Raw genomic sequence first — 24,177 nt, forward strand, 5'->3', positions numbered from 1 at the left:
GTTAAGCATTTGTGACCACATACAGTAACCCAGTGACAACACTACAAATGGATACCACACAAGGTTTTACATCAAAAATAAGTTATACTTTATATAGAGTTACCACAAGACCAATAAACGAAAAAAAGAATCCACAGGACTAATAGATTTTAAGAGTTCTTGTTAAAAGGCTTAAATCAAAGTTCTGTGCGAGTCAGTAGCCTGGACGGGCTACAGCGATAATAAAAATAACAGAGTCTAGCAAATGCGGCAGACCGCGTCGGTACGGGCCCACTCAAATGGTCGACAGACTCAGTCACAGTACCTTTTACTTGGGGCGGCCGTCACGGATGTGCGAGCCGGTTCCGGTGATCGTCGCGGTGCAAAAAGGAAGCGTTGCAGGACGCGTTGTCCCTCGATGCGGTGCAGGCAGCGGCCCGTTGACAGAGTCGGTGGATCCAAGGCTTGCGTTGCAGGGCGAGACGGTGCTTCGATGCGGTGCTTGCAGCTTGCGGTGCAGCGAACGTGTCGGAGTTCAGGAGCTGGCGTCGGTCAGTCGGGACAGCGGTGCGAGTCGGGCGGTGCGTCGCAAAGCGTGAGAGACGGTGCCCAACTCCGGTGCAGTCACAGGACTCGAAGTCAGCAGCAGTGACCGCGTCGGTCAGACCAGTTCGATTCGGTGTAGCGAGGCGTTGCACGTCACGGAGTCCTTCCAGTCGCGGTGCAGGCTACGGCTCATTGAAGGAGTCGGTGAGCGCAGAGCTTGCGTTGTTCGAGGCGGACGTTGCTTGGTGCGGTGCCTACAGGACACCGGGCCGGCGTGAGAGTCGGTCACAGCTCCTTGCCTCTGTAGCCACTTGTTTCCAGCAGCAATTCACAAAGGCCGGTGAAGTCCACTGGTCCTGGGACTTCGGTCAGGGGGCAAGCTCTCTTCCAAGCCCTTGGAGATCTTTGCACAAGTTGAACGAAAAGTCCACAAAGTTCTTTCTCCTCTTTGGCAGTCAGGCAACAACCACTGCAGGCCAAACCCCCAATCAGCACTTCAGCTTGGGAATAGTCTCTCCTCAATTTCTTCAGGTTCCTTCTCCTCAGCAGAGGTTTCGTCTTGTAAGTCCAGAAGTGATCTAATTTCTTGGGATCAGGGTCCCAATATTTATACCCCAAAATCCTTTGTTCTCTGAGGGGAGAGGGGCCTGTGCCCAGTCCAAACCAGTTCTGAAGCACTCTGTTTACCAGACTTCTCCTTTCCTTTCACAGTGCAGGGCAGGAACATCAGATGCCCCACAGGAGGTGGAGCCAGCATTGTGGAAGGCAAGTACAGCCCTGAAGCACTTTGTTCACAGTCTTCCTTCTCTTCTTTCAGTGTGCAGGACAGAGACATCAGACGCACCACAGGGGGTGGAGCCAGCACTGTGGGGGGCGGGCACAGTCCTATTAAGGTCCCAGGTGCAACTCCTCCCTCCCATCTAGATGCAGATCTCTCTATTCACCACTGGGCTGGCTCATTTTGTCTCCTGGAATCCCCCAGCCCTGTCACTCAAACTCCAGACAAGGAATACACAACCTAGCAGAGGCGGGCTCAAATGGTTAGGCAAGCAAATACCTACTTTCTAAAAGTGGTATTTGCAAACACAGGATATTAAAATAAACTTTACTAAAATATGTATTTTATTATTCTGAGTCCAAGCATACTAAACTCGAATTTCTACCATGTTCTCTGAGTCTTCAAGGATTATAAACATTTAACGATCCGGAGCCCATTCTAGCCTATGGAGAACAGGTAGCCTTGCAATAGTGAAAAACGAAAATGGCTGTAATTCACTATTAGGACATGCCACACACATCAGGGCTTGTCCTACCTTATACTTACAATGCACCCTGCCCTTGGGCCTACAATAGGGGTGACTAATATGAAGAAAAGGGAAGGTTTAGGAACTGGCAAGTGGGTGCACTTGCCCAGTCAGCATGACAGTACCAGACTGCACGCAGGTTCTGCAATGCCAGACCTTAGACACATTTTACAAGGCCGCTTCTGTGGGTGACACAACCAGTGCTGCAAGCCCACTAGCAGAAAGGGGGGGGGTTTACCTATGCCTCTAGGCTTTTTTTTGCCATCTATTCTGAAGGAAAAAAACTAAGAATCAATTAGTTATCCTGACATATTTATGTCTTTTTATTTAAATATTTTTAGTGTTTTTTGGTTATTTTGATTAATCAGAGAAAGAACAATATCAACTGTACGTGTTGCCAAACAGTTAAACACAAATTGTGGACATTACAGTGAAATACAAACAAACATGCTTAATATTTACAATATATGAACAAGAAACAATCAATCAAAATTTAGTCCAGTTGCCAAGGAAAATTAAAGACGCGTTTCAAATCCTGTGTGTTGAATCACAGGATTCTCATCAGGGCTGGATGAGTCGATTCCATAGGGAACTTATTTAATTTCAAGGTTTCTGTAGTCTTTTAAAAAAATGCCGTGTGCGCGGTGGGTGTCACTCTGTGCGTGTTTAGCAGCGATTAGTCATAATGTCGTCGCGTGCTCAAATAGACTTTAAGTTGTTCGTTCCTTGAGGAAGATTATTTTCAACCAATGGGTTGAGAAGAGCAGCGTTGTATTCAGCCGTTTCTCTCCGCTCCTCCTTATATCCGCCGTGGTCTCTGGACCTTCATTATTTGTGTGACTCGCAGCAAGAAAGGGGGTCCCGTATTACTCGCGCAGTTGTTTGAACCAAACCAGTTGCAAAACCCGTATTACTCGCGCAGTTGTTTGAACCAAACCAGTTGCGAAACTGGTTTGGTTCAAACAACTGCGCGAGTAATACGGGACCCCCTTTCTTGCTGCGAGTCACACAAATAATGAAGGTCCAGAGACCACGGAGGATATAAGGAGGGGCGGAGAGAAACGGCTGAATACAACGCTGCTCTTCTCAACCCATTGGTTGAAAATAATCTTCCTCAAGGAACGAACAACTTAAAGTCTATTTGAGCACGCGACGACATTATGACTAATCGCTGCTAAACACGCACAGAGTGACACCCACCGCGCACACGGCATTTTTTTAAAAGACTACAGAAACCTTGAAATTAAATAAGTTCCCTATGGAATCGACTCATCCAGCCCTGATGAGAATCCTGTGATTCAACACACAGGATTTGAAACGCGTCTTTAATTTTCCTTGGCAACTGGACTAAATTTTGATTGATTGTTTCTTGTTCATATATTGTAAATATTAAGCATGTTTGTTTGTATTTCACTGTAATGGCCACAATTTGTGTTTAACTGTTTGGCAACACGTACAGTTGATATTGTTCTTTCTCTGATTAATCAAAATAACCAAAAAACACTAAAAATATTTAAATAAAAAGACATAAATATGTCAGGATAACTAATTGATTCTTAGTTTTTTTCCTTCAGAATAGATGGCAAAAAAAAGCCTAGAGGCATAGGTAAAACCCCCCCCTTTTTGCAATTTTAGAGGCCCAACCTACCCTCTTTCCCATAGGGCCCACACCCCTCTTCTCCGCAAGCCCACTAGCAGCATTTAGATGTACACGCCCTGGGCACACTCAGTGCACTGTACTATGGTCTGACAAGTAAACCAAATATCCAATCATGGAACCACTAATCAATACATCAATTTACAGTAGGGAGCACTCGTACCGTGGCACTGAACAGCAGTGGCACAGTGCCCAAAGCATCTGACACCAGAAAAACACATGAGGCAACAGCAAAAATGGAAGGGAGACCCACGCCAATGGTGCCAGGTTTAACACAGTCATTTATGTCTGTGGTTGAGCAAAACTTTTTGGATCTGGGAGCAGCAGTATGACCATATCAAGTCTGTAAGGAGGGTTCCCAGGTCATGCACCCATATCTCCCGCACCCTAGTAGTACTGTCTGGTTTCATGGCTAGGAATGAGTGATATAATCTAGAAATTATGTGGTTACCCTCTGCGTCTATACAACCAGCGTCAGTCTAGAGAAAGAAGTCCTCTCGGGAGGGGGGGTGGGATAAGTATGCAGCAGGGATCACAGAGTGTTATGTGCTCTTTGAAAGATTAATCAGTGCATATATGGAGCATGGAGCATTGCCAAATCGGGGGTCTGTGGCAGTTTGGAAGACATGACCATCGGGCAACAGATCTCCGATGATGAAGAGATTGTAACGGTGCAGTGTACGCTGCACTAATTTTTGCCACATGAGCGGGAGCCACGGGCTGTCATGGAGTGGAATATCTGAGAATAAAGAGGGCAGCTGCCCAGCAATCAGCACAGTGTCCGCCAAGCTCAGGAGGTCGTGGACACTGTTCTACCATCGGTGGCGTCTAGTGGTATGTCCTTCACTAAATTACTGGGTGTGGAAGGCCGTTCAGTTGGTCACGCTCTGGTATCAGGTAGGGGATGCGGGCGTCCAGGAGGTACCACTGATGTGAGTATTAGCACTGAGCAGCAAGATAGTACAGGTGGGGGACAGGCAACCTTAACCCAAATCAGCTTTGACCACAGAAATTCAATTTTTTACATAAGGGATTCATAAGCAGACATTATGTTATTACTGCTATCAATCAGGGTTATAGCTATTATAGTTCCATATTTTATAATTATATTTTCCAGGATTGGTATTTCATTTTAATATTTCTCTTTATTCCACCTTATTCTCTTCTGGCTGTTGGTTGAAACGTTCTCACGGACATAATTCACCTTGCAGAGCATGTCAACTTTGGAGTGCCTCATGGAGCTCAATTTCATGAATAGTATCACAGGGTCATGATCGTGCTCAACTCTTATAATAACAGCCATAACATGGACGCTTTCCCAGCATTCAATATTGATTATATTGTAATCTATTAATAATGTTATTCTGCCATTGTTATAGATCGCTTTAGCAGAATAATCCGAAGTACGGCCATTAATAAAGCATAATTGATAGTTTATTAAGAAGGTTGAAAAGGCTATGCCCTTCTTAGTTAGCTTGTAAAGACTTACAGCTGGCTCTGGAAACCTGAGCAATAATCTTCCATCAATACCTCACAGTTGACAATGGAGTCAGTTGGCTGCGTATTAAAATAACCATTCATCAGTATCGGATGCTCGCCCCTTTTGATTTCTCCAAATACCTTTTGGGCTACAAATTCTCCTTTAACATGTTCAATGTAGCTAACAAAGTTCCTACAGACTACCTGAATCTCATGGGACAAGCCAGGCAAGATGTAAACATTCATAATATCACATCAGTTTCTAAGCCAGTAATGAAAACCCTCACATGCATAACACTGGGAAAGAGGTGCACAGCACCAAGTTGCTCTATCTTATATTTCAACTTGCAGGACACCCATATTGAGAGGACCCCAGATGGACGCCTCTTTATAGAAAGTTTAGGCTGTATTCTTATTTCAAGGAATAGTTTACATTGCTTTCAGATAAAGCCCTTGTATGCTGAAAACAGTTGAGCTATAAATTTCAGGCAATCCTCATTCTCCAATTTCTTGGTCAGACCCACTATGTTCCAGAACACAATAAAGAAACAACCCTTGTTAATGGAGCGCACTTCATTGGCATTAGATGCCCTATAGAAACCTTTAACAGGATCTGGCAATATATGTTATGTTATGTTATGTTGATTAAACTTTTAGAGCGCAACGGTTACCCTAGGGTGTCCTGGCGCTATGCACTGCCTGCTGCTTGTCAAGATTGGAGGGAGTTACTGTGTAAACAGCCATGTTTTCAGCCTCTTTCTGAAAGAGAGGAGATCTACTGAGTTCCTCAGATGGAACGGAAGATCATTCCAGGTCTTAGAAGCGCAGGTGATAAAACTCCTACCTCCCCAACTGGCTTTTTTGAAGGGAGGAACTAGTACTTGTTTTGCTCCTGTGTACTGAAGAGGCCTTCTAGGAACATACCACTTGAATTTTTGCCTCAAGTGGTCAGGCCTATTCTATTGAGGGCTTTAAAAGCAGTACAGAGGGCCTTAAAATGAACCCTTTGTTTTACGGGGAGCCAGTTTAATTGTATTAATTCTTTCTTGACAGAGACAAATTTCTGTATCCCTGTCATCAATCTGGCCGCTGCGTTCTGCGCAATTTGAAGCCTGTTAATGTGCTGTTTTTGAGCATTCAAATAAAGGCTGTTGCAATAATCTATACGTGCCATCATGAGTGCTGTGGCCAATTCCTTAGACTTCCTTCAGGAAGAAAAAACTTTATTTTTCTATTGAGTCTAAGTATTAGGAAACATGCTGAGACCACCGTGCTTTTGTGGTCACAAAACGTAAGCTTGTCCACTACCACCCCCAGATTTTTTGCCTTCCTTTTCCTATATGTTCCCCATTAATCAATTGAGCTCCCCTTTTATTATGCATGTCGTGCTATTTTCCAGAGGTGTTGCTATCCATGACCAGTCTTAGTAATCTTTCTCTCTCACCATTTCTACAGAGTTTGTAAGTTTTATTATCCTTGAATTATCACTTGTAGTAATACAAAGAATGTCCTAAGTATCCTCTTTAAAGTCCGTCCAGTTGTTCTTTTCTGAACTACTTAACCCCTTCGATGCTTGTGACGGAACCATTCCGTCATCAGTCACGGCTGAGCTGTGCTGATGACGGAATGGTTCCGTCACGACCGCACCCTGTTCTGGAATGTCCAGCACAGGGGCGGAATCGGCGCTGCACGAAAGCGGCTAAAGGGCGAATTTTAATGGGGCTTTACAGCCCAGGAAACTCTTTCTGGGGCCAGTTTTGCCATGGTGAGTGTCTGACTCTTTAAACTATGTGGTAATATAGTAGGAAGTCAACTCCCATTATGTGGAAATCGTCAAGTCGATTTAACACTACCCTGGTTATACTTGGTGCTGCCAACTCCACTTGGGACAATAGAACTTTACTCTGTCCCAGCCCAGCTAGTTGATTAACTAGCTTTAGTCTCTATTGAAGACACCACCATTAACTCAGGGACCACATAAAAAGGGCTAATAACCTTGGTCTATTCAGGGGATTCCAGGACCCCGCATCCGTAAAGAGACCAATAAATTCCAGGAAGACGGTAGCTACTTTTTAGTCATTTGTGACAATCTTATCCACACAATGGCAAATGCTTTCTCCTTTATCTTCAAATTCACTTCCTCTTCCTGAGAATGTATGAGCTGATCGGTTTATCATTTGAAGGATCCTTAGCACATAATCATTCTCTTTTACTTTGGTATCGCTCGCACCACTTTCAGGGGTTACACTCCTCCCCTTGTTGCATGAAGGGTGTTTGTTCAGTTCCACTTTAATGGTCCCTGGTTTGGGCTTGCTCTTTCTTTGTTTTGTCCAGTCTTTACCCTTGGGCTGCTAATGCTAGGATGGTTGTTCCCGCTAATGCCCATACTACTTGCTACTTCATCCATTTGGTCTAAGTTCCTTGCTGGTTATACTTTAGCATTGTTAACTAATCTTGTATCAAGCGATGTAATGGGGTATGTATTATTAGTCGCTCAGTCCTCTGTTTCGCATCCCACACCCGTCTAGATGGCTGCATCCATATTTTATCTTGATGACACTATGACATGGGGCATCGAAGTCAATAAAGATGCAATGTGTCTTACCCACCTAGGGATTCCTCCAACAATAGGAGTATTGACAACAAGACCCTATGCAGAGGATTCATAGCATCCAAAATAATGAAATCTTGGGAATCTTTGGGCTTAAGGGTAGTACTCTCCACGTAATTGTTAACTGGGATGTTCAGAAAAATGTAGTTGTCTGGCTGTGATCCCACAGCCAGACAACAATGCTTTAATTTAAATTAAATTTTGGGAAAATATACCATTGCAAGGAGGACCCCCATCTATATGGCCTTTATGGATCTGTCCACAGCATTTGACCTAGTTAATAGGTCAAAGCTGTGAGCCATCCTCTCTGCAGGCGGTCTGGATGAAGCATTGGTAAATTTCCTAGCCTACCTGCATAGAGACCTTCAGGCTCAAGTAAGGATAGGGATGGGTGGTGAGGTCTCGGGGACCATTAATAATGGCAGGGGTGTCAGACAAGGGTGCGTGTTGGCACCCCTGCTTTTCATTATATTCATAAATGGGCTTAACACCTCCCTGAAAATGGTCACCAAGGACGTTCCATATGTCGACAAAGAGCCCATCCCGATAATTCTTTACGCGGATGACACGGTTTTGATAGGCCGTACCCCTAACTCCCTGCATCTTCTTGTCAAAAATTTTAACAACTATATGAAAGAATTAGATCTCCGGGTAAATTTAAAAAAATCTTTTCACATGAGTAGCGGGCCAGGGAAGCGTGATATGGGAGCAATAACAATAGATGGTCAAAAACTGACATCGGTAAAATCTTTTGTCTACCTGGGGTTGGCCTTTGCTGCGAACGGCTCCTGGAGTGAGCATTTAGCTCACGCCAGGAGCAAGTTCTCAAAGGGCACCAACTCAATTTTAAGTTTACCTCGCCCCAAGACCATGGGTGCCCTTGCAGCAGTCCAGAAAATATATATATTACAATGTGCCCCGATGGCAACATACGGCGCAGAGATCTGGGGAACTGCCAATTGCTCAGCAATCCAGATAGAAGAGAATAGGTTCTGCAGGAAATAACTGTGCACCCCTATCTCTACTCCCCAATATATATGCCACAAGGAGCTCAATATCAATTTCATAACTGATCTTATTCGAGCACGACCAGCACTTATGTGGGTATCAGTGTGGAAGAATGAGGCAGCACTTTTGACACAACAGATCATAAAGGATTGTCTACAGTGAGATAAAGGCCTTGAAATTCCATGGCTAAGCGGTGTCACTTCTATTTTGCGCAGCATAAACAGAGAAAGTCTTTTCCTGGATCCCACCCTAGTTGTATCGGTCCCAAAAAAGGAAATTTGGGACACCCTCTACCAACTATATAAGAACGAGCGGCTAGTGGTGGAGTCCAGGAAAACCTTTGTGCGTAACTATCTGGCCATAGAACAGTATAGTCACCCGCTCCACTTGTATTTGACCCTCCCAATGAGCCGCTGGGAAAGGAGTATTCTGTTAAGATACAGATCAGGCAAAATTCGATTTGCACTTTGTTTCTCATTGGGTCACAACAAAAGTGCTAATCAAATCTTGTGCCCGTGTGATGAGAGGAGTGAGCAAACCACCATGCACTTTATATTTCTCTGTAAATATTATTGTACATACTCCAAACAGCTGCTTTATCCATATTTCAATAGGCAAAGACCAATTAACCTAGAGCCCGTATATCACCACATGTTAGATTTAGACAACGCCGATTTGATTTTTCGCACAGGCACTTTTTTTTTTAAACTGCTCTAAGGGCACGTAGGTCAATGTTGGATCTTTGAGCCCCATGCTATCTGACAACTGTTTTATTTTATTAATTGATTTACTGATATGTTGATCGCCCATAAACCAGTCACTTTTGATATATGTATATTGGTATTTTATCGTCCAAATATTACCTTTTTTCTAGCTATTTAGAATATATGCATATGGAATTTTATCTTTTTAATCATTGTAATGTTCTATATCATGCGCTTTTATGGTTACGATTGTATCCGAATAAAGTTGATTGACTTGACTTGTACTTGACTATATATATAAATATTAAAAAATCTTTAAAAAATAATAACTAATACATGTACTTTTAAAATTAATGAAACATCTACTTATAAATTAATATATATACTTACTCCATATATTGCAACATTAGGGAAAGCGTTATATAGCATAGGGGTAAAAATTACTATTCTAACTCCAGTGAGTGCAACAGCAGGGAAAGCGCTGAATAGCGTAGGGGTAAAAATAACTATTCCAACTCCAGTGAGTGCAATAGTAGGGAATGCGTTGGATAGCGTAGAGGTAAAAATTACTATCCCCACTCCAGTGAGTGCAACAGTAGAGAAAGCGCTGGATAGCGTAGGGGTAAACATTTCTATTCCCACTCCAGTGAGTGCAAAAGTAGGGAAAGCGTTGGATAGCGTAGGGGTACAAATTTATATTCCCACTCCAGTGAGTGCAACAGTAGGGAAAGCGTTGGATAGCATAGGGGTAAAAATTACTATTCCCACTCCAGTGAGTGCAACAGTAGGGAAAGCGTTGGATAGCGTAGGGGTAAAAATTACTATTCCCACTCCAAAGAGTGCAACGGTAGGGAAAGCAATGGATAGCGTAGGTGTAAAAATTACTATTCCCACTCCAGTGAGTGCAACAGTATGGTAAGCGTTGGATAGCGTAGGGGTAAAAATTACTATTTCCACTCCAGTGAGTGCAACAGTAGGGAAAGCGTTTGATAGCATAGGGGTAAAAATTACTATTCCCACTCCAGTGAGTGCAACAGTAGGGAAAGCGCTGGATAGCGTAGGGGTTAAATTAACATACTTATCAATTAAATATATATTTTTTTAAATTACATAATAATTAATTTAATTATAAAACAAAATTATTAATAAATACCAATAAATTAAAATTTATATTTACTTAAATAACATTAAATTACATCCCACACTATTCCCCCTTTAACACACAACACACAGCACATACAAAAAAACACAATTAATGTAACTACCAATTAATCAATTAATAACAATTAATAATAAATGAAGTATAATTAATATAATTATACATTAATTATAAATTAACAAATAAATAGTAACTACCAATTAATATTTAATCACCAATTAAATATTAATCAACAAAAAAATAATTAACACTAACAATAAATTAATCGTAATTAACATAATTAACAGATTTTTTCCAAGAGTTGTAGCCTTAGAAGAGCTGTTCTACATTGTTCTAGGCCCCAACTTCTTAGAATAGGATTTAAAAATGTTTTCCTCTGTAAAACATAATATTTACAAAACAGTATACAGTGCAAAGTTGATTATGTTGAAATATCATCACACGGACATTGGGCAGATTGCTCAACCAGTCATTAGTTTCTGGGAAGGAGGTCATTCTAAAAAAAGACCCACAATGAAAATGGGTTAAAAGCATACGACAAAAACTACCCTGAACCTGGACCAAATAAGGTTGTATGCCTAAGCATTTTGTCATCAGATGGTTCTCCATGACCGTTTTTTTCTCTCTCTCTCTGTGAGTCATCGCTTATTCTCCAAATGGTTCAGGCAATATTTTTTTAACGTTTTTCTAGATATCGTTTCCATACTGTTTGGAGAGTCAAAATATTCTGCATGGCCAATATCATGCTACATTCTTTTTATAGAACTAATCCATGGTATATTAGCCACCCTATCCAGTTTAAGACAATCCAAAATTACATCTCTGTTAAAACCGGTCTCCATGGATACCCACAACCTATGCCACAAAAAGAGGGGAATAATTCTAATGATGTCAGAAATGTATGGAAGGCCAAGTTCCCTATGACAGCTAAAAGTAGCAGTAGAGCTGGGGACTGCCAGCAGATAACAAATGAAAGCATTTGCACAAAGTTGAATTTGGTGTACATCTGCAATGCCCCAGATACCTGCCCCATATGTCGCTGTTGAGATACATTTAGATTTATAAATATCTACTAACTCTGGCACATGTCTGCAACATAATTTCTTTGAGAAATAAATAACTGCTCCTATTGCTCTTGAAAAAGTTAGTTCCTTGCATTCATAGCTGCTTTCCAAGAACCATTCCTGTCAAAATAATTCCCAAATAGGAAAATCTATCTGTGCTTTCGATTTTTTTTATTATCAATAAAAATGTCACATATTTTACTCCCTTTTGTTTCACAACCCATTGTATAGGTCTTACTAATATTTACCTTTAAGCCCCTGTCTTTCATGTAGGTAACAAAATTAGTAACAGTTGTTTGTAGACCTAACTGCGTCCGCGCCATGATAACTGCATCGTCCGCATACAGTAAAATAGGGACAGGAATAATTGGGTAGTCTTGTCGATGTTGAAACAAATGTTGTCCTAGACTATTGATATATAATGAAAAGAGGAAAGGGGCAAGTATACACCCTTGTCTCGTCCCTTTTTTTATACAAAACTTGGTTGAACACTCCCCTTGCCTCCCTTATCGAACCCTCGCCCCTGCCCCCCTGTACAATTCCTTGATAAACGATGGCAAAGGTAGATCAACATCCATATCTTTAAGGATGCTCCACAACTTATCATGTTTCGAATGCTGAACTGTAACCAACAAACGATAAGAAAAGTTTAGCTTCCTTTGCTAGTGTATATATACCTATGATTAATGAAAAATTGAGTCCCTGCTCGGTTGTGCCGAGACCTGTACGAAATCCATATTGGTAATTTGATGACATGCCTGTTTCTTCAGCCCATGTCTGTAATTTATTTTAAAATAACCCTTCCTGCAACTTTCATAAAAGTGCCAATAACGAAATGGGGCGGTAGCAGCTCAGTTCATTTCTATCCCCCTTTTTGAATATGGAGACCACGATTGCATCCATCCAGGTAGGAATAAACCTATGAGGATTACAACTAATTAAAACATTAGCTAGAAGCGTGGCCCATAACCCTATATTAGTTTTGTAAATGTCCACTGGGACGCCATCTGGCCCCGGTGCTTTCCCAAGGGCACTCTCAGTTATAGCCCTAGTGACCTCCTCAAGGGAGATATCAATGTCTAGGGGAAATACTCTGGACTGTGCATTGTCTTCGGTCCCCGTTACCACTGAAGCTGTCTCATTATAATCAGTGGTCTCGTCGTTGTAGAGACCCACGAAGAATTCAACCCACTTACCCTCAGTGATTGCCATGTCTATGATATCAGTTTCCCTATTCATGAAAAATGGAGCATTGACCGCTCTCCAGAAACCGATGTTATCTTTCTTTATACATGCCTGTTGCAGCACCTGGCATGCTTCCCTTCTTAGTTGTGTCTACCATTTTTTTTTTAACTCTAATCAATATAAGATTCTGGCCTGTCTTACTTCTTCCTTGCATCTAGTTTCACTATTGAGAACATTTTTCAAATGGGCATGCGCCTTACTACATTCTCTGTCAAACCAGCCCGGTGATTTATACAATCCTTGTCGCTGCTCCCTCGTTAATAATTTCCGGGCCTCATCTGTTATCTTAAGGAAGGCATCAAAAATTTCTACATCTTCCCTAGTCTGTGAGAGGCATGTTTCAATATCATCTGATGACCTTTTAACCAATTGTTTGAGGAAAGCCACATAATCCACTTTTGCCCAATTTAAAGTGTACCCATTTGTACTAGCAAGATTAACATTAAAGTTATAATGTGTATCCTTATTAATAGTTCTTGCTAAACCCTTTTACAGAGAAATCTAATCTAACTTAATGGGGTAATGATCACTCATTAGAATATCAAGAGTTTTACAGGTGGAAACATTACAAGAATACCTTTTAGACATTAAAACAAAGTCTATTATTGAATTACAACCCCTCCCATTAAAAGTTGGCTCAAAAGGTACAAGGGGTACACACACTTCGTTAGCATATCCCAGGTCGAATTGGAAAACTATTCCATTTAACAAGTCCCCCACAGTTGTATGTGAGAAATGAGTCAGTGTTTCTACCTTACCTTACCTAAGTCACAGATACCCTGTTGACTATATTGGCACAAAAAACAATTAAAATCACCAACCCATATAATGAACATATTTCCAGGCATTTTTTCTTCTATATTTTTCATTGTTTGACAAAAGTCCGTAAAGACATTTGTCATCTGAGTTTTGGGGATATTGTTATAAAAATGTATTAACACTGTACCCTTTTCTCCACCCATACTCACTGTTAGAATCTAGTAATAATCAGTCGCACTTACAAGTTTCACATTAGTGACCCCTGCCACGTTGGAGACATAAGTACATAAACCCCCTTTTTCCGCCCCTGCTTGCTAATACTGGCTGGAGTGTTGAAGGTTCGAAAGCCATTTATATGGTTTTCTCTGGTCACCCAGGTTTCTTGAAGGCAAATTATAGAATATTCTTCTATAAAGGTTAGCCACTGGGGAACTCTCACTTTAGTGGATAATCCCGCAATATTCCAGGTTAATATTTTACACGTTTGATGGTATTTGCCCTGCTCCTATATCGTTACTAGTCATATTTCTCCTTGGGCTATACCCTTGCAAAATTGGTGTTATTACTTTCCTAGGTCTATTTCCGATATTGTCTTGGGTTTTGACTAAGTCTTCGTATCTATCCCCACCCTCCATACTATAATCTGGGTGCAATGTGCATTCTCTTCCTTTCTCGCACTAGATATCAAGACCATGTCCCTGTGCGTGCGAGTTATCACACGGTGTGAATAACAATTCCACCCTCCTTTGACCATCCTCCCTCCCTTGCTTTAAGCTTGGTCAATCTAGATCTTCCATTGACATTAGCGGGTCGAAGCGTTTATGGAGTGGGACATTCAATGGTTTTGTTAGTTCGATATGGGGATCCCTTGCATAATTTTTGGCGGGGAGCCTAAGTGAAAGTGGATAAGGGGGGGTAAAAAGCCCCTAAAGGTAGAACGTTAATTTCATTGTAGTTATAAAATGCGTTCCCTGCCCTAGTAAGGGTTGGACGCACTAGCATAAGATCACTGAACGTCAGGACTATGCACTCTCCCTGAAGGGCTTTTCGTTCCTTGCCCAACCACGTGACCCGTCTTGCCATTTTAAAGTTTTTAAATAATGCATCGCTAAGACCAGATTGTCTTCCTAGTCAGTGCAATGACTTGTTATGAAGTTCCTCTCATGTTTCATACTCTGGTGTCCATATTACAGGGGCATTGGAAAGGATTACTACATAAGGTGTAGCTGCCGGGGGTAAGTCAAGACGATCACACACTGAGGTCACCGAAGTTAACCTCAATCTAATTGGTGGTGCCCCTATTCTGGTGTTGGATCTATTCTTTTCAACACCAGACCTATTTGGACCATTTTTAACTTGCATTTCATTCCTGGGGGGGATAGGTCTCTGGGGTGAGAATCTAGATGCAATGTACATAGTATCTATGTTAGGAGTAGCTATGGATTATGTGCTAGTAGATCCATTCATTTGTGTCCCGGTCTGTGTAATCAATAGTGTGCAACTACCTTGCATATTGCATATTGTCCCTCTCTAGTAGTTCCATTAATTCCATTTAGGTGCCCCTCCAGATTTGCCACTCTATCTGTTAGTTTCCCCAGGGCACCAACCATATAGCTATACACTTCATCTATACTCTTTGAGATTTTTCCAATACCAGGGTTTGTCCCTCAATTTGCATAATCAGAGATGATTTTCCTGTGCTAGCAGTATTTTTACGTGCAGATTGTTTGCCTGGGGTTTTCCTTTTCTTGGGTATCACATTTTTTGTCCATCTCACCGGGCTCTTATCTGCGGATTTTGTAACTAATATACCCTATGCCTTATCAGGGTTCCTACTACGTTTCGAGGGTGGTTGGGGATCACTCACATCTTTGTGATCGGAAATCTCCTGAATAGGCCCATTTTGGGCACCCTGGGCAATATGGCTCTCACTTATGGGGGTAGCAGGTTTAATCAGTAAGCTAGAGCCTTCCGTTAGCGTACCCCACCTTCCTTTTGTTAGCGTCTCCTCTACCGTGTTAATTTGTTCTTCAATGGCCCCCATAGCACCAGTCAGATAGGGCAACAATGATGTTTGTCCCACTGATTTTAAGTCTGAGTTTTCCATAGTGGGTATGTGACCCATCTTCCTTTTGCTAATTTTCTTTACTTTTTCTTCACAACCCCAAATTTTTAAAAGCGTACGCATACAGTTGTCCATAAATGTTCGACTCAGCTTAGAAGGGTTGCCCAGCCTGGCCTCTAACGGACTCTGACGGGCGCATCTTGGCCCAGTCTTCGCCCGTGCTCCGTCCGCGCGCGTCCCACGTTGCATGACTGGCTTTGTGTTAAATAGCGAGGTCCAGGGGCCGGGAGGAAAGTGCTACTTGCTCGCCGGTCACCCAAGCAGGGACTGTCCATAAAGTGCAATGTGCGGTTTCCAAATTGGTGCAAAGCGGTCTCACCCCTTCCGTGACCGGCACTGTGTTAAATAGCGAGGTCCAGGGGTCGGTCAGAAAGTGCTGCGTGTTCGCCGGTCGCCTAAGCAGGGACTGTCCATAAAGTGCAATGTGCGGTTTCCAAATCGTTGCAGAGCGGTCTTTTAGTTTAAATATAAGTCCTATTTGATTATGTAGTTGATGAGATGTAATTTCTTTTTTGCTCATTTGCTGTGAGAATCTGGCACAGTTTCCTCTTCTTGCAGTATTTGTAATTTTTGGAATATTTAGTTGTTTTTTAATTAGTGTGCATTTTATACGGTTGGTTTAATTGTCTGTTTGACTGGTGAAAGTTATTTATAGTGTGATTTTATTGGTTGGTGTAGTATAGTTTAAATAATTTTAATGTTGAAATTGGGGTTTTTGGTGTATTTTTCAAGACTTAGTTATATCGCAATAATATGTGGGGATCGATATTTTTGACATGTTATATGGTTATTTGTAAGTGTTGATATTTATGTTTCTGATATTTTTGTTATAGATATATGTAAACATTTGTATTTTTGACAACGATATTTGTGTGCTGGATATTTGTGATTTTTATAATTAGGTATATAGGGTCGATATTTTTGTTCTCAATATTTAATTTCAGATATTTCTGTATTTCAATATTTGTTGGATTGATATTATGTTAGTGATCCCTACAGGTGAACAATTGAGGGAATAGCCTTTTGTAAGAATGAGATCATGTTGGAACCCTCAGATCCCTCTGATATACCATACAGGTGAAGATTATTGCTCCTGTTTCTGTTTTCCAAGTCCTTTTGTAAGTTGTTCAATTTCCTTGACTGTATGTGAAACATCTGAGATGGAATTTTGAACGTAGTGATGTTCACTCTGTTCAATGGCAGATATTCTCTTATCATAAAGATCTCCTTTTTTCTCAAATTTTTGAAGAGCTGCATAGGTTTCAACAACAAAAGGTTTCAGAGCTCTAATCTCTTCCATGAGATCTTCCAAAGTCAAGGAGGAAGGTGATTTGGAGTAGGAGTTCACATCCTTTTTGGGCCTTTTAACAGAGGTAGCGGCATTATGCACAGTTGTGAAAATTCACCACCCTCTGTCATGCTAGCCCCAAGAGATATGTTATCACGATCATTCTGACACTTTTTGTCTTGACAAGGGACGAATACTTAAAGGAAAAAGATGTAGGTTTAGGGCCAGCACTCCCCCTTTGTTATCTCCTCACACTGCCATGGAAAAGAATAGCGTGTGCCAAGCCCCTCGAGTAATAACAGGTTTATAGAGATGCAAAAAAGATTCAAGGTTAGTGCTCTTAGCCTGGACTTGATAACCAATGCCAATATAAGAGACAAGATCAGTGTTATAAAGGAGTGGTATCCAGTAACATATAGAACTAGTAATGATATCACGATCTAGAAATGAATCTGCAGCATACAAATTCTTTGAACTGCTGCCAGGTAGGTGAAGGAACCAACAACCCCTCACCCTAGTAGAACAATTAAAATAGAGTCTTATAGAGAGTGCATGTAAGGCCAAGCACTGAGGTAAAACCACACCATTACAGAAGCTTCATTGAAAATAGGCAGAGCAGAATTTTGTCAATTATAAATTAGCAAACAAAAAGTCCTGGGCCTTTAGCTTTATAAAGAATCTTTAGGAGAAAAATGAACAAGCTGCTAGAATGTCCCCCCCATACATGGAATGGCCATATCCAAAATGCACTACATACATAAATGTTCTTAATCCTTTCAGAATTCAGTCAGTCAGTCAAACCTTTTTAATCGGGTAATAAAAACCATAAAAGTACCATACAATAAATCACAATACAATACATATAGCACATACGAGATACAATAAAAACACATACTTTACTCAGAAAAATTTCTTAACCGATTCACTGAAGATAGGGCGACTTAAGAAGATTTTCATGAAGTTCATAAAATCTTGAATGTGATTAAAAAGATTTTAAAAAACAATTCATCAATATATTACAGGACAAATTTACTAAAACAGGCAATATTAAAATCTCTCATGGGTCATTGAGCATTTGTAAATACAGTAGAGCGGGTTTAACTTGAATAAAACCTTTCCCTTTTAGAATTGGGATTAAAAACCACCTGCTGATAGCACTGTAATGATCACAAAACATAATAAAGTGCATTGTGTCCTGTGCCGAGAAATTATCACATGTACAAGGACCTGAATCACACAGCCTGCTCCATCCTTGCACATTTCCCAGAAGAAAATGAATAAGATTAAAATGAAATCTGGTTAGGAGCATGCAGTGAAACGGCTTTGTAACAATCCTCAGGTAAGGTTCCATCCCAGGGGTAGTTTTTAACAGAAAATTCAATTTCACCGACTGTTTCATTAATTCAATCTCCTCCCGTTCTGCCATCATCTGATCCAATAAGTGTCTTTTAACCCAAACCACATCCTCTTTTGTCACTTTGTTCGGGGAATTAAATATTTCTGGATGACCAAGCTTAGTTAGAATGTTCTTGACATAATTTAACCATGGAATTTTATTGTCATGGTCTAAAGTGACACAATCCCTGATTATTTTATGGTTCAGTGATAATTGTGGATTAAGCCAGGTTTTTAAGCCAGAAAAGCAATGGAGCCTGCCTTAATCTATCAGCACATAACCAACCCCTGCTTTCAGAATTGTTCAGTGTGTTCCTGTTAATAAAAACCTCCTCTGGTATCAGGAAAAAAGCTTTACATTCATTTCAGAAAGCCTCTGCACAATCTTTTCAGTTATAAACCAAATGTAACCCTCTCTGCCGGCTGCAGCAGTTATACAGGAAGCGCAAAAAGCTTTTGACTCCTTGGAGTGGTTATTTTTGTATGCTGTAATGCAAAAATTAGGCATTCCTATCATTTTGCTAAAGCTTGTCCGCTTACTATATTCCAATCCAGTTGCTTGTCTTAAATTAAACGGTACAATTACATCCCAATTCGCTCTAACATGGGGCACAAGACAGGGGTGCCCGCTGTCACCCCTGCTATTCATAATAGCTATGGACCCATTAGCTCGCCATATTCAGGAGCATCACTTACATCATGGACTGCATTTGCACATAGGCCCGTTTGTTGCATTGATCTATGCTGATGATGTGTTGCTATTTGTCCGTAAGCCAGCAAACAATTTGCCCCAGCTTCTGCGAGAGGCGGCCCGCTTTGGAGTACACTCTGGACTAGTCATCAACTGGACCAAGTCCGAAATATTCCCATTATTGCCTGCCACGGTTCCGAGTGACCTTGAATTCCCCATGCAATGGTGCACTGATCCGCCTAAATATCTTGGCATCTATCTGCACTGCAGTGCCCCAGAGGTTATCCGGCTGAATTACGATCCCGCAATTAGTTGATTGGAGACACAAATCGATAAGTGGACAAAACGTCAACTGTCTATTGGTGGCAGGATCGCCACCATTAAAATGGTAATACTACCATGATTTTTATACCTTTTTTTGAATATCCCCATTCCTTTAATGCTGTCCTTTTCTAACACACTCCGATCCCTCTTGATATGTCTGATTTGGGCGGGTAAACAACCACGGGTGAATTGGACCACACTGACCATGCCATTTGACGGGGAGGATTTGGGGTCCCTGACTATCTGGTGTCCCAAGTCCACTTTACGTATTACTGGTTTCAGCCAGACGCCCGACTTCAATACCTCAAACCTGACGGCTGGCATCCCCGCTCTTTATCGACGCTGTTGCCACTGGGCCTTCAGCGCTGCCCTGCGGAAATTCAAACAGTTCACACTGTCTAAACTTCAGAGATATCTGCAATACAAGTCCTTATATTCACCACATATACCTTTGGTAGACAATACATAGATTCAACCTGCCATTGGAAGCACTCACCAAGCGAACACTGCAATCACATAGACTCACCAAACTAGGAGACTTGTTCCATGTTGCTAGACCCTGCTCGACAGCTGAACTGACCTCGCACAGTACTGCGAAATATATGGACAGTTTCTTATTACATATCAACACGTAGTTCTTTGTTGAAGACCCTCCCCAACCCCATGACTGAACCAGATGAATTTCCCCCACTTACATTACTCATAACATCCCCTGATAGTACTCATTTGGTGTCTCGTATCCACCATTTATCGCTTTCTCTTCGTCCGCCTGTGGGGGTTAAAGCACGACTGGTCTGGGAGTGAGACTTTGAACTCACTATTACTGATGACAATTGGCATTACTGTTGTTCCCCAACATGCTACAATTCCGGAAACTATAGGCATAAGCTGTTACGTTTTAAATATCTTCATGGAGCGTATAATGTCACCCATAAGCTGCTAGCAAAAATGAATCCTTCAGTATCCAAGGCATGTGGAAGGTGTGGGGCTCCGGATACTGATTTTTCACACTTAGCGTGGCATTGCACACCAGTGAACACTTACTGGGGGAGGTATTTCGGCAGCTATCCATTATGGTAGAACACTCTATCAGCCTCATGCATCAATATTGCATTTTGCAATTCCTTAATTGAGAAAAATAAGGAATCGCAATTAAGGAATTGCAAAATGCAATGCATCAACAAATGGCTAAAAAAATTGTGATTCCCTAAAATTCCTTAATTGCGATACTCTAATTGAGAATCGCAATTAAGCAATACCACCCCATTCATTCCTATGGGCCTAGAGGCCCAAAGGAATGAATGGGAATGACATTCTTAATTTGCGATTCACCATTAAAAATTCGCAAATTAAGAATGCAATTTCAAGGGTGCAGGGGTGTCCAAAGGACACCCTGTTGCACCCCTGAAATCTGCCCATATGTACATTTTGCACACACACATGCCCCAAGGGCATGTGTGTGTAAAATGAAACTTTGAAAAATGCACTTTTGAAGGTCAGCTTCATGGTAATTTGCACCCCTTATTTGCGAATTCGCACATTTTTAAAGTTTGATGCATTGCATTTAAGGAATCTCAATTTGAGATTCCTTAAATGCAATCACAATTTAAGAAATCACAATTTAGCGATTTCTTAAATTGCAAAAATACCAAAAATGATAATGCATCCTAAAAATGGAAATTGCATTCGCAAACGGCCGAATTTTGTGATTCGCACCATTTGCGAATGCAATTTCCGTTGATGCATGTGCCTGTATATCCCCAAATCCGTCAACAGCCCTTTTGGGGTATGTGAAGCCATTGAAGAAGTGCGTTGGAAGATTCTCGGCAATTGCGTTCTTGGGGGCTAAATGGCAGGTATCCTTACATTGGGGGGGAATGCGAACACCGACGATACGAGACTGGATCCGAGACCTCACTTACGGCCACATGCATCATTGTAGGAATTTGCGATTCCTAAATTGCGCAAATTAAGGAATCGCAATTTAGGAATCGCAAATTCCTATGCATCAAGAAATTGCAAAAGTTTTGCGATTTCTTAATTTTCCTTATTTGCGATTCCTTAATTGCGAATCGCAATTAAGGAATCACTTTACATTGATTCCTATGGGCCTAGAGGCCCATAGGAATCAATGGGAAGGCATTCTCATTTTGCGAATTCGCAATTAAGGAATCGCAAAATGAGAATGCAATTTCAAGGGTGCAGGGGGGGTCCAAAGGACCCCCCCCGCACCCCTGAAATGTCACGTAAGTACATTTTACTCACACACATTCCCCAAGGGCATGTGTGTGTAAAATATAAGTTTCAAAAATGCACTTTTGTGCATTTTTGAAACTTTTCGCAAATTACCATGAAGATTTACTTCATGGTAATTTTCCCCTTCCTAATTGCGAATTCGCAATTTAAAAAAATCATGCATAGTATTTAAGAAATCGCAAAATTTGCGATTTCTTAAATGCTATAGCAATTTAAGAAATCGCAAAAAATTGCGATTTCTTAAATTGCGAAAAATGAAGAAAAAAAATTATGCATCCCAAAAAAGGTTTTTGCATTCGCAAACGGCCGAATTTGGCTATTCGCACCGTTTGCGAATGCAAAAAAGCTAGATGCATGTGGCCCTTACTGTGATACCATAATAGACACATATGCCACACTTCTAACTGTCGTTTCCCGTCCCGTGACTATTGGCAACCACTCAAAAGCTATTTACAAACTCACTTCACTGACGACGATTGACATGGTTATCCTCTTATATAGGTAGTGTCTTACCCCCATGGACCTGGGAACTAGTCACATACTGATAGGCACGGGATCTACAGGAAATACACATGAGTGCGCAATAGCAATATATTATGACGATAAGCCGAGTTATCACTGTGCTGTATTTATTGCTAGAATATGTTTCTATTTACTTGCTGCTCCTGGTTTCTGTTTCTTTTTTTTTATTTTCTCTTTTGTGTTGAGTTGATTGAAAGAGAAATGTTATCTATTTGAAATAGTTTCGTGCCTGGCCCGGCTTTTTACGGGCCATAGCCATGTTTAATCCCAACTTGGTTGTAATGTTTCTTTGAAAAAAAGCAAAATATACATATATTTTTTAAGATATGCCCTAAAATAATTGTCGCTCATTGTGATTGGGACATAGCTGGAAAACTCAACAGCTTAAATGGAATACTGTTAAACTTGAGAAAGTGACTAGAGCTGCATTTTTTGCAATCCTCAAAATGACTTCGGAACCATTGAAAGGTAACCAATGTTGTGGTTCATCCAGGGGTATGGATGCTGAACAGGAATTGGGCATCCGCAATCAATATTTGTGCAGTTGTTTTTCAGTTGTCAGGTTCCTCCTGGTTCAGGAATTTAGAAAATTGTTCTAAAACGCACCTTATATTGGAATGTGCCTACTAATGCTTTAATATGAAAATACTTTGATTCCAAAAGTTAGTTATCTAATTGTTATGATTTGTTTCATTTTTAGAATCAGTTAAAATCATTCATGGATGCTACATTTGAAAAGATTCGCAATACAGAAAGAGCTTTGGCTATGCTGAAGAAATTTGAACGGTAAATAGTTATACAATGTGTTATGTATTAGTGTGAAAGAATGGAGACAGGACTGCCTTTATAAATCAAATGGTGACCCTTTAGCAGGGTATTGCTGATTAGTACTTCCTGAGCACTTCCATTTGGGTTAACAGTGGAAGAAAGGGAGTGAGTCTTCAGGTTCTGTTAAATGGTGTGAAGCGTCTATCCAAGGCCTATTTTCCCCTTTGCCTTTCCCCAAGTGCTGCTTTTGGAAGGCTGCTGAAAAGCCAGGTACAGAGGTTTCACAAGCCATAGTACTCCTTTTGCCAGTGCTCCATCCCAGAGCTAGCCTTGTCCCCTACCTGATCTTTGAGCCGTCACCTTTTACAAAGACTGTGTCTGCACGGCAGACAAAAACAGGAAACATGAACAGTAACCACCCAAGCCAGTTCCTGGGCATTTTCAGTGGAGTGCACATCTCCAGTCTGGGAAGCGTTTATAAAAGTGTAACCCAAACTACCCCACTTGGTTACCATTCCAAGTCCTTCAAGAGCAAGTAAAGGAGTAGTCCGCAGACTGCTCTAAGAACTGCTGCGATCCAGGGCTTGGTGTCTGTCAGAAAGCCAATCTCCAAGAGGTGAGGCGACATCACTTGAAGGCTGCACATTTTGCTGGAAAAGTTGTAGATCTGGCTGTAATCTGGTGCTACAGCGCGGCTCCAGAAATCATTTCTAATCAATACTCGCCATTTCCCTGAAACCTTAAAACACACAAATCATGCATCAGTGGGGCCCATAACACTGCGCATTTACCCTGTTCACTTACACTTGGCTTCAGGCTCTGGTGAACCGCAATGGAGAAATGCTGTAACATTTGGTGGAGCGTCTAAACCTATTTGACTAATTATTATTTACACCTGCAGATTATTTACACTTTACCATGGTTTTATTCAGACTTTAATTATTCAGACACACCACCATAGTGGCAATGGATCTACTAGAACGAAAATTAGGCGTAGGAAGAATCAAAGACCAGCTTTTACTTCTTCGTTTATCTAATTTTTATTCAAAGCAAACTTTATCATGTCTGACATTTATGCATTAGTAAATCTTTATTAAGTAAAATCTTAATCTTTATTTCAAATGATCATTTTATTTAGAGCTCAAGAAAATCGCTTTGTTTTAGAAAACAGTTAAGTTTAGCAAAGAACAGATAGTTCCAAAAGCATTCTCTCCTAACATCCCTAACTAACACCCTCATCTTATCCTTCAGTCCTGCAAAGCAAACAAGTAAAAAGTCATTAGAATCTTACAT

General features: G+C 41.1%; 1 protein-coding gene across 1 annotated transcript in view; it reads left to right on the forward strand.

The window, feature by feature from the left end:
- The window catches only part of DNAH5 (dynein axonemal heavy chain 5), a 5,174,212-nt gene that overhangs the window by 818,419 nt on the left and 4,331,616 nt on the right, over positions 1–24,177 (forward strand). Inside the window, exon 13 of the mRNA XM_078687662.1 lies at positions 22,817–22,902. Within this exon, the coding sequence (XP_078543788.1) occupies positions 22,817–22,902 (86 nt within the window). The remainder of the gene's footprint in view (positions 1–22,816; positions 22,903–24,177) is intronic.

This window comes from Lissotriton helveticus, chromosome 4_1, assembly GCF_964261635.1.
Source record: "Lissotriton helveticus chromosome 4_1, aLisHel1.1, whole genome shotgun sequence".
NCBI lineage: Eukaryota > Metazoa > Chordata > Amphibia > Caudata > Salamandridae > Lissotriton > Lissotriton helveticus.